General features: G+C 31.5%; 1 protein-coding gene across 2 annotated transcripts in view; it reads left to right on the top strand.

Moving 5' to 3' along the window:
• Positions 1–13,213, top strand: part of LOC139498270 (uncharacterized) — a 28,806-nt gene that overhangs the window by 11,507 nt on the left and 4,086 nt on the right. The window contains exons 2-5 of one of the 2 annotated variants that reach the window (XM_071286636.1): positions 867–1,004; positions 3,552–3,684; positions 7,949–8,146; positions 10,928–11,133. In XM_071286636.1, coding sequence (XP_071142737.1) covers positions 867–1,004; positions 3,552–3,684; positions 7,949–8,146; positions 10,928–11,116 — 658 coding nt within the window. In that variant the 3' untranslated portion in view covers positions 11,117–11,133. The remainder of the gene's footprint in view (positions 1–866; positions 1,005–3,551; positions 3,685–7,948; positions 8,147–10,927; positions 11,134–13,213) is intronic. The other variant, XM_071286637.1, reaches the window with a different exon arrangement.

Below are 13,213 nucleotides of genomic sequence, written 5' to 3'. Positions count from 1 at the left end.
TGTCCATACTTGCCCCAACTGTTCAGGGTTCAACCTCTGCGGTCGTATAAAGCTACGCCCTGCGGAGCATCTGGTTTACATCTTAATATTTTATAATGTATTTAAATGAGTAGTTATTGTTGCAAACTCCATTAGAAATTTTAATTGAGATTAGTTTTGGAATAAGGGAAAGGGGGATGTGATTAAAAAAATTGGGTTCAATTTTTCTCATTTGAAATTTCATAAATAAAAAGAAAATTTCTTCAAACATTTTTTTGAGAGGATTAATATTCAACAGCATAGTGAATTGCTCTAAGAGAAAATAAATTTTTTAAGTTCATTAGAACACATTCATTCTGTGTCAGAAACCTATGCTGTGTCAACTATTTAATCACAATCCAAATTTAGAGCTGAATCCAGCTTGAATGTTGTGTCCATACTTGCCCCAACCGTTCAGGGTTCAACCTCTGCGGTCGTATAAAGCTACGCCCTGCGGAGCATCTGGTTTTGTATTGTTATTTCACAACTGAAATATCCACATTTTTTGAAAATGACCCATATGTGACTTTTGTCCTCCACTGTTTTACATACATGAGGGGACATATACATGTACTTGCCTCACAGTGCAGCTTACACTAAAAGTTATATTTGCTTAACTGCTTAAGAGCAGCAAAAACACATTTGTTTCCATAGCAGTGATTAGCTCGTTTATTTCAAAGAGAAAGATAACATCACATGACAAATATGCATCGTTATACAAAGGGACACAACTCTCATGACTTTTACCATAAAACACATACCACCATGCATACATATATATATATAACAATATTAAGTAAGCATTTACATGATTAACAAGTTTTTTAAGAAAGTATTTTTTCAAGCAGATTCAGAGTCAATGGAGATCTGTTCAGCAAAAGATTGATGTATATGACATGGCTCAGGGAACAAGATTTACCAGTCTCAGAACATTTGTTTCAGGAGCTGTTTCAACATTTCAGTGCAATGTTTGGATTAGATGCAATGTAAGTAAAGGTGGCATTTCTGCATTGAAGAAAACATTTTTAATTCTTCATAAACTTTCTCACCTCTTAAATATTAGTCAAGGGTCTAACTTAAATAAGTTACTAGAGAAAAATAACAAACATGTAGTTATTGTGGGCTAAAATATCAAAATACTGTAATAACATATGTATGTTACGTGTTTCAAAGGGACAATATACATATATACAAAATTTATTTTGCTAAATTTTTTCACCAGTTCTATTGATATTATAATTTTCTTTATGTATAATAAACTTTGCAAAGATATAACAGTTCATAGTTTACCAATCATGCATAGTACACCTACATATGTTATCACAGAAAATATATTCCCGCAATAACCAAAGGGTGTTATTTCAGCTTCTCTACATCTCTTTTAAGCCTTTGCTCAGCCATATTTTAAAATGTATTTCAATTCATTGTAAGAAATGTTGATCAGAACTTATAATGTCAGGCACTGCGCAAGATTCCAAATAATTCCCAAGTGTCTCATTTACTCTCATATAATTAATTACATGCCTGTAATAACTAAGCCTTGTTATTACAGCTTAATTTTCCCTTAAAGGCCTTATCTCATTGATTAACTATGGTTGGTCAAAATTGTATCAATGGAATTTGAAAATTAGTTATCAAGGTAATACATAAAGCTACTGCGCAAAGTTTCAAGAATTCTCAAGTGCCAACAACAGATAAAATATTTATGATATATTTAACTGATAACAAACATATGTTTCTACAGAATAAGGAAAAAAGAGCAGACAACTCATGAAAGTGTCTGCAATAACACATGCATGTTATTTTTCTCTGAAAACTTGTTTAAGTTACGCTCGGCTTGACTGTATATATACAGTGTTGAAAATTGTGGTATCATGAGACATGTACATGTATAGTCATGAAAGTTGCATACTTTTGTCATTGTAGATTTATATGTAACTTCATGGTTCAACATTAACATGATTAACTTTTCTAACAACTTCAACTTCACAACTTTTCCTTCTGGCAAATGACCATCATATTTTATCATGTGTATTTGTCCAAAGAGAATACCACTTGTCGAAATTTTGTACTTGCTTGAGAAATTCTTAAATGCCTTGCTTGAAAATTATGTAATAACATGATTAAGAAATGATGATTGTCTTGAGATGATTAGCTGTAAATTTATTTTTAGAAGTTACTATTGATTGATATTAATTTTAACCATGACTGTATGTCATTTTATAGTTTAATAGTTTATGATGTATTAAATGAGTAGTTATATATTGTTGCAAGCTCCATTAAAAATTTTAATTGAAATTATTTTTGGAGTAAGGGAAAGGGGAGGTAAAAAAAATTGGGGGAGGGGGAGGGGACTTTTCAGGGTTGAACATCTGCAGTTGTATCGAGCTGTGGTCGTATTGAGCTGCACTCAGCAGAGCAATTTATTGAAAATTATTAGACAATGTCATGCAATGTTTATGTATTTATTTATGACCATGATGACAAATAAGCAATAATATTTCACCAAACTAAAATTTAAGAAATGATTACAAAATAGCATACCAAACATTTTGTTAGATAGGTGAAATATAATTTTGTTTGCCCATTTTTCTGCCTTGAGAGATTGTTTTTCCTATTTTTACTGACTGATATGACCGACCTGACTTTTTCATGGGAAAAATCCTTAAACCAACAAATTAAAAAAACTTGGCCTAACCCATGATTTTGTAATAAGATACAACTCAATTGTGACTTTGCTGTTAACATGTTCCTACTTTCCTTAATGTCTTTCATTTCCACTTGTGACAAGTAAATATTATTTGAGACCCCACCGTAGGCCTAGGGGACGGAGCATTAAGTTTTACCCTTGTCTGTCTGTACGTCCCAAAAATGGTTTCTGTTCTCTAACTTTAATTTGCCTCAACCTAATTTTATGAAACTTATACACAATGCTTATTACCACTAAATTTATTATGATTCGTTTGCAACAAAGGTTATCATGCACTGTTTAAGGTGGTAGACCTAGGTTAAGGGAAATAACTCTTAAAATCATCAGTACGTTTGTGTCAACCATTTTCAAAAATATATTCTAAGCTTCTAGGTTACATAGATTATTTTCAATCTGGTTCAGGTAAATGCTAAAATACATTGGTGAACTTGACTTTTACAACACTTGACTGATTTAAAGAGTTATCTCCCTTAACCTAGGTCTACCTCCTTAAGCATTAATTAATACGTTCAGTGAAATTTATTTGATTGGGTGTATACTTTTAAAATCAGTCATTTCAGGATAAGAAAAATGGCATTGTTGAGAATGAATAAATATAGTTACAGATCAGGTTCAAAGTTTTTAGGGCATCACTTTTACCATTTCTAGAGTTATGCCCCTTTACAAATGGAAAAAAAAATGCTAAATTTTTTGTTTCCGTTCTCTAACTTAATTTTCTATAATGTCTAAAACATGATAAAAGCCAAGAGACACTGAAATCATCAATATTGCAATATAAAAAAATTATTGACAACGTCTACATTACATTTTTGTTTAACTGCAGTGGTGCACCTGGTGTAAAATGTGAAACCCTGAGGATTGGAGATGTAAAAGTAATATCAACACCAGATCTAGTTTATTATGACTTTCCTAAATGCAGCCATGACCAAGGATCAAAGATATTTGTTGTGTGTGAGGTAGGTTTTGCATGCAACAAGTTTCCTCTGAGGATAAATTGTTAAGACAATAAAGGCAACAATATGAGGTCATAGTTATACATTTTTAGGTAAATATTGCAGAAATTTTATGCAATCAAAACCTTATGGGACTAACTTGATACATGTATATAATTCTTCCAAGGTTTATCTCTAACTTTTTGATACACAAAATATAGTCCATTGATCATTACGTTCTATACATCATGTACATCATCATGATCATGTCCATGAACATTACCAGAAATTTATCAATGTAATATATGCTCAGATATTCAAGGCACAAAATGAGGTTGCACTTGTGAAGAAAATTACATAACTTTTACAAGGTGCAGGAATCTAATATCTGTTCTAAAAATATAAATGATGTCATTGTTATCTTTTAAAATCTTCCTTTGTCTAGAATTGTCATTAACTACAACCAATGCAATATTTGATTTAACTTCCTAAAATAAATTGAGTCAATCTTTACCCTTCAGTGCTTACAAGCACTTTGATTGTGTATTTATGATGCAAAGAATGTGACAGGATGTTAACCTTTAACTAGAACTTACTTTTAAGTTCACCTAGCCTGAAGGACCAGTATGAGCTATTCTCAACACTTAGCATCCATCATCTGATGTGGCCAATTAAATTTTACAAAAATCCATAAAACTGCAAGGAAATTGCAACCAAACTTGTTAGTTTGAGATTGCTCTGATGTCTGAAAGCCTTTTGAGCTTATTTTCATGATTTTGTTAGCTTTTGCCCTCACTTCAGGCATTGGTCTTCTGTTGTCATCCATTGTTGTCGTCTGATGTTTGTAACATTTACTAAGATCATCTCATCTGAACTACTGGGCTTAATTAAGCAAACTGCAAATGTTTGCACCTGTCCTAAGTGATCAGGAATCTGATGTACAGTACAGTAGTTGTCGTTTGTTTATCTAATTTATAAGTGTTTCTCGTTTCTCGTTTTTTATATACAAAACTGTAGTTTAGACCGTTGGTTTTCCCGTTTGAATGGTTTTACACTAGTAATTTTGGGGCCCTTCATAGCTTGTTTTTTTCGGTGTGAGCCAAGGCTCTGTGTTGAAGGCCGTACATTGACCTATAATGGTTTACTTTTATAAATTGTTACTTTGATGGAGAGTATTCTCATTGGCACTCACACCACATCTTCCTATATCTATTGGACACACTCATCATTATATATCTAGTTGTGTCTTATGACCTTGCCTGCCAACCAACATGGCTGACATGCATGGCTAAAAATAGGACATAAAGGTAAAATGTAGGTTTTGTCTATTATCTCTATATAAATACAATGAAATAAGAGATAGAGAAAATCAAATATTTGCCAAAATTTTCAAAATTATTACATCTACTGTACCTTCTGTATATTTACATCAAAACTATCAGACAACTTTTTGTAGGAGTAATTGCCTTTAAATATAATTGAACATGTTAAATGATGAATTTTACCATTTTTTTTATTCATTTTTGCCTATTATCTTGAAAATAATAATAGATATACATAAACTTGATTGCAAAAATGATCAGCAAGACAAGATCTTCCAGTAAATCTACATGGCTGAAATTGTCAGTCCTTATTGGAGTAATCAGTCAGGGGCGTTACTTAAACAAGTTATTTTTTTTAATTACTTATATAAGTAATTTTTTATTTTAAAAATAATAAAATTACTTAATAGAGTTATTTTAATTTTCAATAGAAACATAGACTAAATGTAGTTTTCATGATTTTAAACAACATTTTATATCATAAAATAAAGAATTTATCAGATTTGAAAGGAGTATAGAAATTAAGGGTTACTTTGAAAATAATGACAAAAATATTACTTGAATAAGTTATTTTAAACATTTTTGAAAAAAATAGCAATTACACTTATCTAAGGCACATATGTAATTGATTTAGGTTACAAATTATAAATAACTTCAGGTCTAAATTAATTCACATGTATCTATCTATTTAAATCAGTCTACCTTCAAGATTTTAGAGGAAAATGATAATTTAATAGTCCCAAGAGACCAATCTTTGACACAGAAGCGTTGGTATGAAAGATAAGTGCGTCTGAAAGTTAATCAGTATTTCTGAACAATTAGTTTTTATATATCAAAGGAAAAATAACCAGATAACTGTGAAATTTTTTTAAAGCTAGTAAAATCTGTATTCTTGGACACCTATAAAAATAATATTCAGAAAAATAACTTATGTTAGTCTTGTATTATTTTAATTTTAGTTTCTTGTGTACAATTTGGAAATTAGTATGGCGTTCATTATCACTGGACTAGTATATATTTGTTTAGGGGCCAGCTGAAGGACGCCTCTGGGTGCGGGAATTTCTCGCTACATTGAAGACCTGTTGGTGACCCTCTGCTGTTGTTTTTTATTTGGGCGGGTTGTTGTCTCTTTGACACATTCCCCATTTCCATTCTCAATTTTATATAAGTTATATTTAAATTAGCCTCGTTTTCAACATTACTTGTATAGGTAATTTTAATTGTTACTTGTTTAAGTAATGCCCCTGACTGGTAATTACTCTTTAATGACAATTTTAGCATTTTCTTGCTTTTTTGCATCTTATTTTGAAAACCATCATAGATAGATAGAAACTATAAAAAGAAAAAAATCATCAGTAAGACAAGATTCACAAAAGAGTTGTATTGCGGAAACCTTCAGTTGACTCGTTATAAAAGTTATCTCCCTTAAATGACGAAATTCTTTTAAATCATTTTCTGGCCTTTTATTTGACTATACTAGAAAGAGAGAATTTTGGAGAGCGGCAAAAATGATCCACAAGACAAGATCTGAAAATTAGTTGATATTATCTGAATCATTGGCCATCTCTATATATGAGTTAGTGCCCCTTAAATGACACATTTAACCACATTTTTGTGTTTTCGCCTAATGTCTTGAAGACTATTAAATAAGATAGAAACTTTATGAAGCAAAAATGATCAGGAAGACAAAGTCAGCATACATGTAGATGAATTTTTTAGTTGTCTTCTTATAGGAGTTGTTGGCCTTTAAATGACGATGTTTACCCAAAACTATAGAGGGAGTCTCATGGGGGGGAGGGTTCTGATCTTGGATCCCGCTTACTGTTTTGTCAGATTCCTGTATTCTGCTTACACTATGTACGTAAGCAATTCTCATTGTTTTGTAATTTTCCCTGTCCATCAAGACTTCATTTCCCTTTTTCATGGCACAATAATTTGAAGTGCATGTGTCACGCTTACAAAAAATCAGCAATCCCACGTCAAGCTTAGACCCCTGGCAATGAGACCCACTATACAAAATAATGAAAACTTTATACAGGAAAACTGATTGGCAATTCAGTTCAACAAAAAAAAGATTTTAGTCATGAATATTATTCTAGTCTACAATCATGACAATGTTGGAGAGTGTCCATTGATAGAGATGCACATAGACCTAGGTGGGCAAAACAGACTCTTTAGAAAAAATCTTGTTTATAAATGCAGCTCACTGGGATCATTTGCATAAGTTAACTTCCAAAATTCTATGCGCACGAAATGAAATAACGAAGTCATGTTAAAAAATTGTTCAAAGTGAAAAGACAAAGCAAAAAATGTGGGGTTGAATATGTTGAAGGGAATAATGTTTTTGTTTGTACAACAGAGGATTAGTATGTGATTGAAAGCTTCATATTTCTGGAGGAAGTGAGTAAGGAATCGAATGAAGTATAATGTATGTACTTGAAAATGGATATTTTACGATTTCAAGATCATGAAGATAGAAACTTGCTGCCCAGAGTCTGAAGTTGACAAATTCAGTGTTTTCTTTATTTATGGACTGTGCTCTGATGTTCCAAGACAACAAAAACATTAACAAGTTCTAAAAAAAGCTTCAAGCATCAGAACAATCTCAGACAACCTTTAACCAAACTTAAATACCTTATAGGAGGTTATTTTTGGGGGTTGTAAATTTTCGCTTATTTTCGTGGATAGAACTAAATCGCCACAATAAATTCTGCCAATTCAAAAGTGCACATGGAATAGTATTGATAAACGTTTTGAATCAGCCAAAATAATAACTGCCAAAATATTTCAAATATACCTTATTCAATGAAAATTACGAAATTTTACACCAGCCAAAATAACCCTTAAACAGTAAGCCCACAAATAAGAAAAAATTACTAGTTTTCAACGCTTCCAGGGATGTAATTTGAAGGATAATTGTTTTTTCTTTACTATTTGTTATACTACATGTATATGTCTCATTTCAGGTAAATAAAGATGCCTTGAAAAATGACGAAGAACCATCAGCTCCAAAAACACGTCGATATGAAGAAGGAGGCCAACAGCAAATTTGTCATCTATCTTCTAAGTTAATTGGACAACATGGTGGTGCACTGCTTGCACATTTTCCTTGCAAATCATCAATACAGTATGGTCTCTTTGGTTTTATTGTTCAGTGTACCAGTGTAAGTGTTGTTGAAAGTTGCAATGCAAATTTCTATGATAATTACAAATTTCTCAAAATATAACTGGAGCATAAAAGTATATAATTATAAATCAATGTTTTCTTAGTATAAAATTTAAATACTGTAAGCTTACTTTTTATATGACTGCCAAAAAATTTGCAGTCGTATATTGCTATTAAGTCGGCGTCTGTGCCCGAAGACATTTGGTCTACAATAAGGTGCAAAGGGTCCAAAATTAAACTTAATTTAACAAAAATTGAGTTATTGGGGTTCTTTGATATGCTGAATCTTAACATGTTTTTAGATTTTAGATTTTGGGCCCAATTTCAAGTTGGTCCAAATGGGTTCAAAATAAAATTTTGTTTGATTTCAACAAAAATTAAATATGTGGGGTTCTTTGGTATGCTGAATCTAACCCTGTATTTAGATTTAGGATATTTGGACCCATTTTCAAATGAGTCCACATTGAGGTCCAAAGAGTCCAAAATTAAACTCTTTTTTGATGTCATCAAAAATTGAATTCTTGGGGTTCTTTGATATGCTGAATCTAACCATGTATTTAGATTTTGGATATTGGACTATAATAAGTAAATGTCCAATTTCAAATTTTTAAGTTCTTAGACAACATTCATTCTATGTCACTAACCTATGATGTGTCAAATATTTAATCACAAACCAAATTTAGAGCTGTATCAAGCTTGAATGTTGTGTCAATACTTGTCCCAACTGTTCAGTGTTTGACCTCTACAGTTGTATTAGGCTGCGCCCTGTGGAGCATTTTATCTTACAATAGTATAAAGCAAATTTTGTGCTTTTTAGCTCAGAAACACCAGCAGTTTGCTCAAATATTCCTGTCATGATTTGCTTTATAGTTAACCAGTTAAATAGCTTTGACACTGACAGCAACTGATTGATGCATTCATTTCATATTTGAGATGACTGTCAATTGGTTAATTTGAATGCCATATTTAGCAGAGCATTGCATATTTTCATTTCATATTCATTTTTAGCTCACCTGGCCCAAAGAGCAAATCTGTCAAGGGGTTCAGTTGTTTATCAAGTTAATATATAACTGCCATGAAATCTTCAGATGAATTGAACAATTGGTTGTTGGGTTCCTGCCCCCAATTGGTAATTTTTAAAGAAATTTTGCCGTTTTTGGTTTTTATCTTGAATACTATTATAGATAGAGATAAACTGTAAACAGCAAAAATGTTCAGCAAAGTAAGATCTACAAATAAGTCAAACATGACCGAAATGGTCAGTTGACCCCTTAAGGAGTTATTGCCCTTTATAGTCAATTTTTACAAAATATTTTCCTTTGTAACTAAAGGGCCATGGATTTTTCTAGCATTCTACAGGGTCCAGTTTTTGGACCCATTCCCAATGGCAAAAACCCTACATTTTTCCCAATTTTGGGAGTAAAATTCCCAAATGATCACAAAATTTATTTTCATCTTTATTATTCATGACAGAGATGTTTATTTTATTCAACAGCTAGCTTTATGTCAAAAATCGTCAACAAGTAATGTGTAAATCCAAGTTGAAACATATTGAATGACAAACAACATTTGACAAACAATGGCTGCCATAAATAAACAGGAAGTGTGGGAAAATACTAAAACCAGATCAAATCTGGAAACGAACAAGTATATAATTCTGGGTTTGTCAATCAAATACAGTTAATAAAAAATGAAAAGAACCAAACATGTGACAGCTATCATAGCAACACTAAAATTGAAAAGTAAAAGATATATATAAAAGAAAATAGAAACAGGATATATTTTATACAGAACTCAAAATATTTTAGTTCACAAATTTTCATGTCAAAATAAAAAAAAATAGCAATCCTTTAAAAAGTTAGAACTCATTATTTTGATATTCAAATAAACTTTAATGCCATATGTTGTTATATTTAAAAACAAATTTAATGAACTAAACACACTAAAACATCTGGTATATTGGTTGTTTTTCCCAATTTCATTGAAAACTGCGCTAAAAAATTCCCAAAACTGGCCAGGGTCCTTTTTCCCAACATACCCAGATAAACCCCTGAGGGCGAAGTTTATTATAGATAGAGAAAATTGTAAGTCGCAAGAATATTCAGTAAAGTAAGATCTACGAACACATCACCATCACCAAAACACAATTTTGTCATGAACCCATCTGTGTCCTTTGTTTAATATGCACATAGACCAAGTTGAGCGACACAGCCTCTAGTTCTAATAATCATATCTTTTGCATTAATTCATTTGTAATACTTAAACTGGGTTTTCCAGCTACCAATTCTTGAATGTTAATAATGAATTGAAAAAGAAATAATGAAATGCTTAATTCTTTTCAGCTTCTTACATTTGACCTAATGTATCTTTTTGGTGATAATGGAACTAATACAATTACTAAATTCATTAAATATAAATCAAAAACAGAGGAAATCAATTACTGTGAAAGTACTTTTATTCATTGGTATCAATAATTTTTCGTGGTTTGAGCAAAAGTTACATGTTTGTGGGTTCTTAAATTTGTTGATTTTTAGTTTTTCTAAAAAAAATCGAGTGTAGAATTTGAAGCCATCAGAAACAAAGATTCTTGAAAATAATCATGTTTTTATAATGACATTGCAAAATACAAATGAAATAAGGTGTTCATTTTGACTTACTTACTAAAATCCTGTCGGAAGTTGTATTATACAGTACTGCAAAAAATTACCAGTTATACAGTCATGACATTATCTGAGTACTGTTAAAGAGATTGATTAAATTGTTTGTCTTTATTTTTCAGATAACATTTACACATTTGGATTGTTCTGAGATAGACTTTGAGCAAATAAGAAGAGGAGGTCCTTCTTTTCCTCCAGGAACTGGACCTGTAATACGATTTAGTCAGCCATACAACTTTCTTAAAGCTGAGGATAGAAGGCATATAATTCCACCTTTGCTTAAACTTGGATTTATAAAGTCATATATGTAACAGTTTTTGCCAGTGTTGTAAGTGCTTATTATTTGCTTTTTAATAGTAAAAGTAATCCATCATTTCAAGAATATGACAAATGGGGCTATGTTAGATTTAGTAATCAACTTTGAATCATTAATCACCCAAATTCATTTGTTTTTGCACTTTCATATTTTCACCTACTTTGAAATCCCTGGTGGAATTTCAACCAAATTTAGTAGGTTTAAAATATGAAAGGTCCTGATTTCATATTGATTACTTAAAAATATATAATAGCAAGAGTCAGTTTTTTTACGCCTACAGGTCAAAAATTTGAAGGGACGTATTATGCTATACAAATGTTGGATATCCGTCTGTCTGTCGTAAACATGTCGCACTGTAACTGAACAACAACATATCCAAATTTCATGAACCTTAACATAGTTGTTTCTTATGATGTTCAAACGATCTGTATATTTTTTGGTGAAAATAAGATTAAAACTTTTTTGAGTTACTGGCCTTTGTAACTAAAACAAGGGGGTGTTTTTTCACATGTCGCTGCCGTATCTCAAAATTAATTTATGATTATTGCTTAAAACTTAACACCACACTTCTTAATTATATTAAGCTAAAGATCTGTATACTTTTTGGTGATGATTCAAAATTTTAGTTGTTGAGTTTTTTGCAAAAAAAAGGGGAGGTTTTTGCATGTCGCACCTTATCTCAGAAACTATTTATGATTATTGCATAAAACTTCACACACTTGTTAGTTATATTAATTTGAAGTTCTGTATACTTTTTCGTGAAGACTTTTTATTTTATTTGTATGCCCCACCTACAATAGTAAAGGGGCATTATGTTTTCTGGTCTGTGCGTCCGTTCGTTCTTCTGTGCGTCATTTGTCTGTGTGTCCGTTCGTCCCATTTCAGGTTAAAGTTTTTGGTCAAGGTAGTTTTTGATGAAGTTGAAGTCCAATCAACTTCAAACTTAATACACATGTTCCCTATGATATGATCATCTTTCTAATTTTCATGCCAAATAAAATTTGTACCCCAATTTCACGGTCCACTGAACATAGAAAATGATAATGCAAGTTTCAGGTTAAAGTTTTTGGTTAAAGTTTTTTATCAAGGTAGTTTTTGATGAAGTTGAAGTCCAATCAACTTGAAACTTATTACACATGTTCACTATAATATGATCTTTCTAAATTTAAATGCCAAATTAGATTTTTACCCCAATTTCACGGTCCACTGAACATAAAAAATGATAGTGCAAGTGGGGCATCTGTGTACTGTGGACACATTCTTGTTGAATTATTGAATTTTTATTGGTCACATTTCACGCTGTATCTCTATTGCTCAAAAGTTTAATATAATTTACACGCTTAAAATATGTGGAATTTATTGTAGAGAAACATTATACCATGAACCATGTGAACACTGAAACATTTTGTGAAATATGTTGTCACAATTTTTGTTTCTCTCTTTTATCCACTTTTTGTTTTATGAAAATTTTCAATTTATGTATTGACATTCAAAATTTTTGTTGCAAAAATCTTTGCTCCCTGAATCAGAATTATTGTTACCTTATCCAAGCATCATTTATGATGTGAAGAATAAGGTGCATTATATGAAGAAGCCAAAGGGCTTCGAGGGTTAATAAGTAATAAGTGAACCTTTACTTTATGTCAAGGCCTCACACCTTTTTCCATACCTGAGTGATTTTTTGTCTGACCACTTCTATATAAGCTCGTGCAGAGATGTGACCAGCCTCTTTTTTAAAAACCCAAACCACTATTGGCATTTATTGGTCTAATATTTATTTTTGGGACGGGTGTATAACTGATTATATTATTCATGTTATTTGGGAGGGTACATATTAACCCTCGAAGCCCTTTCGAATATAACTGTTATTTTCAAAAGATAAGTTATCCAATAAAGTCAGTGTCTGACATATTGCTGATTTGTGACTGTTTATACAGCTATACGATCGTCCTTTTTGAAACAACATGGACAGATAATCTAAGAGTAACTTTACAGATGGAGAAGTAGGACTAGTTTGTCTTGAAATACACCATTAAACCAAGCTTCTCTAAGAGTATTCATACTGAACATTCACTCATCGGATTGCAAAGTT

The sequence above is a fragment of the Mytilus edulis genome, chromosome 12 (genome assembly GCF_963676685.1).
Source record: "Mytilus edulis chromosome 12, xbMytEdul2.2, whole genome shotgun sequence".
Taxonomy (NCBI): domain Eukaryota; kingdom Metazoa; phylum Mollusca; class Bivalvia; order Mytilida; family Mytilidae; genus Mytilus; species Mytilus edulis.
The sequence above is the reverse complement of the archived record's forward strand: the minus strand, read 5'-3'. Positions and strand labels throughout refer to the sequence as shown.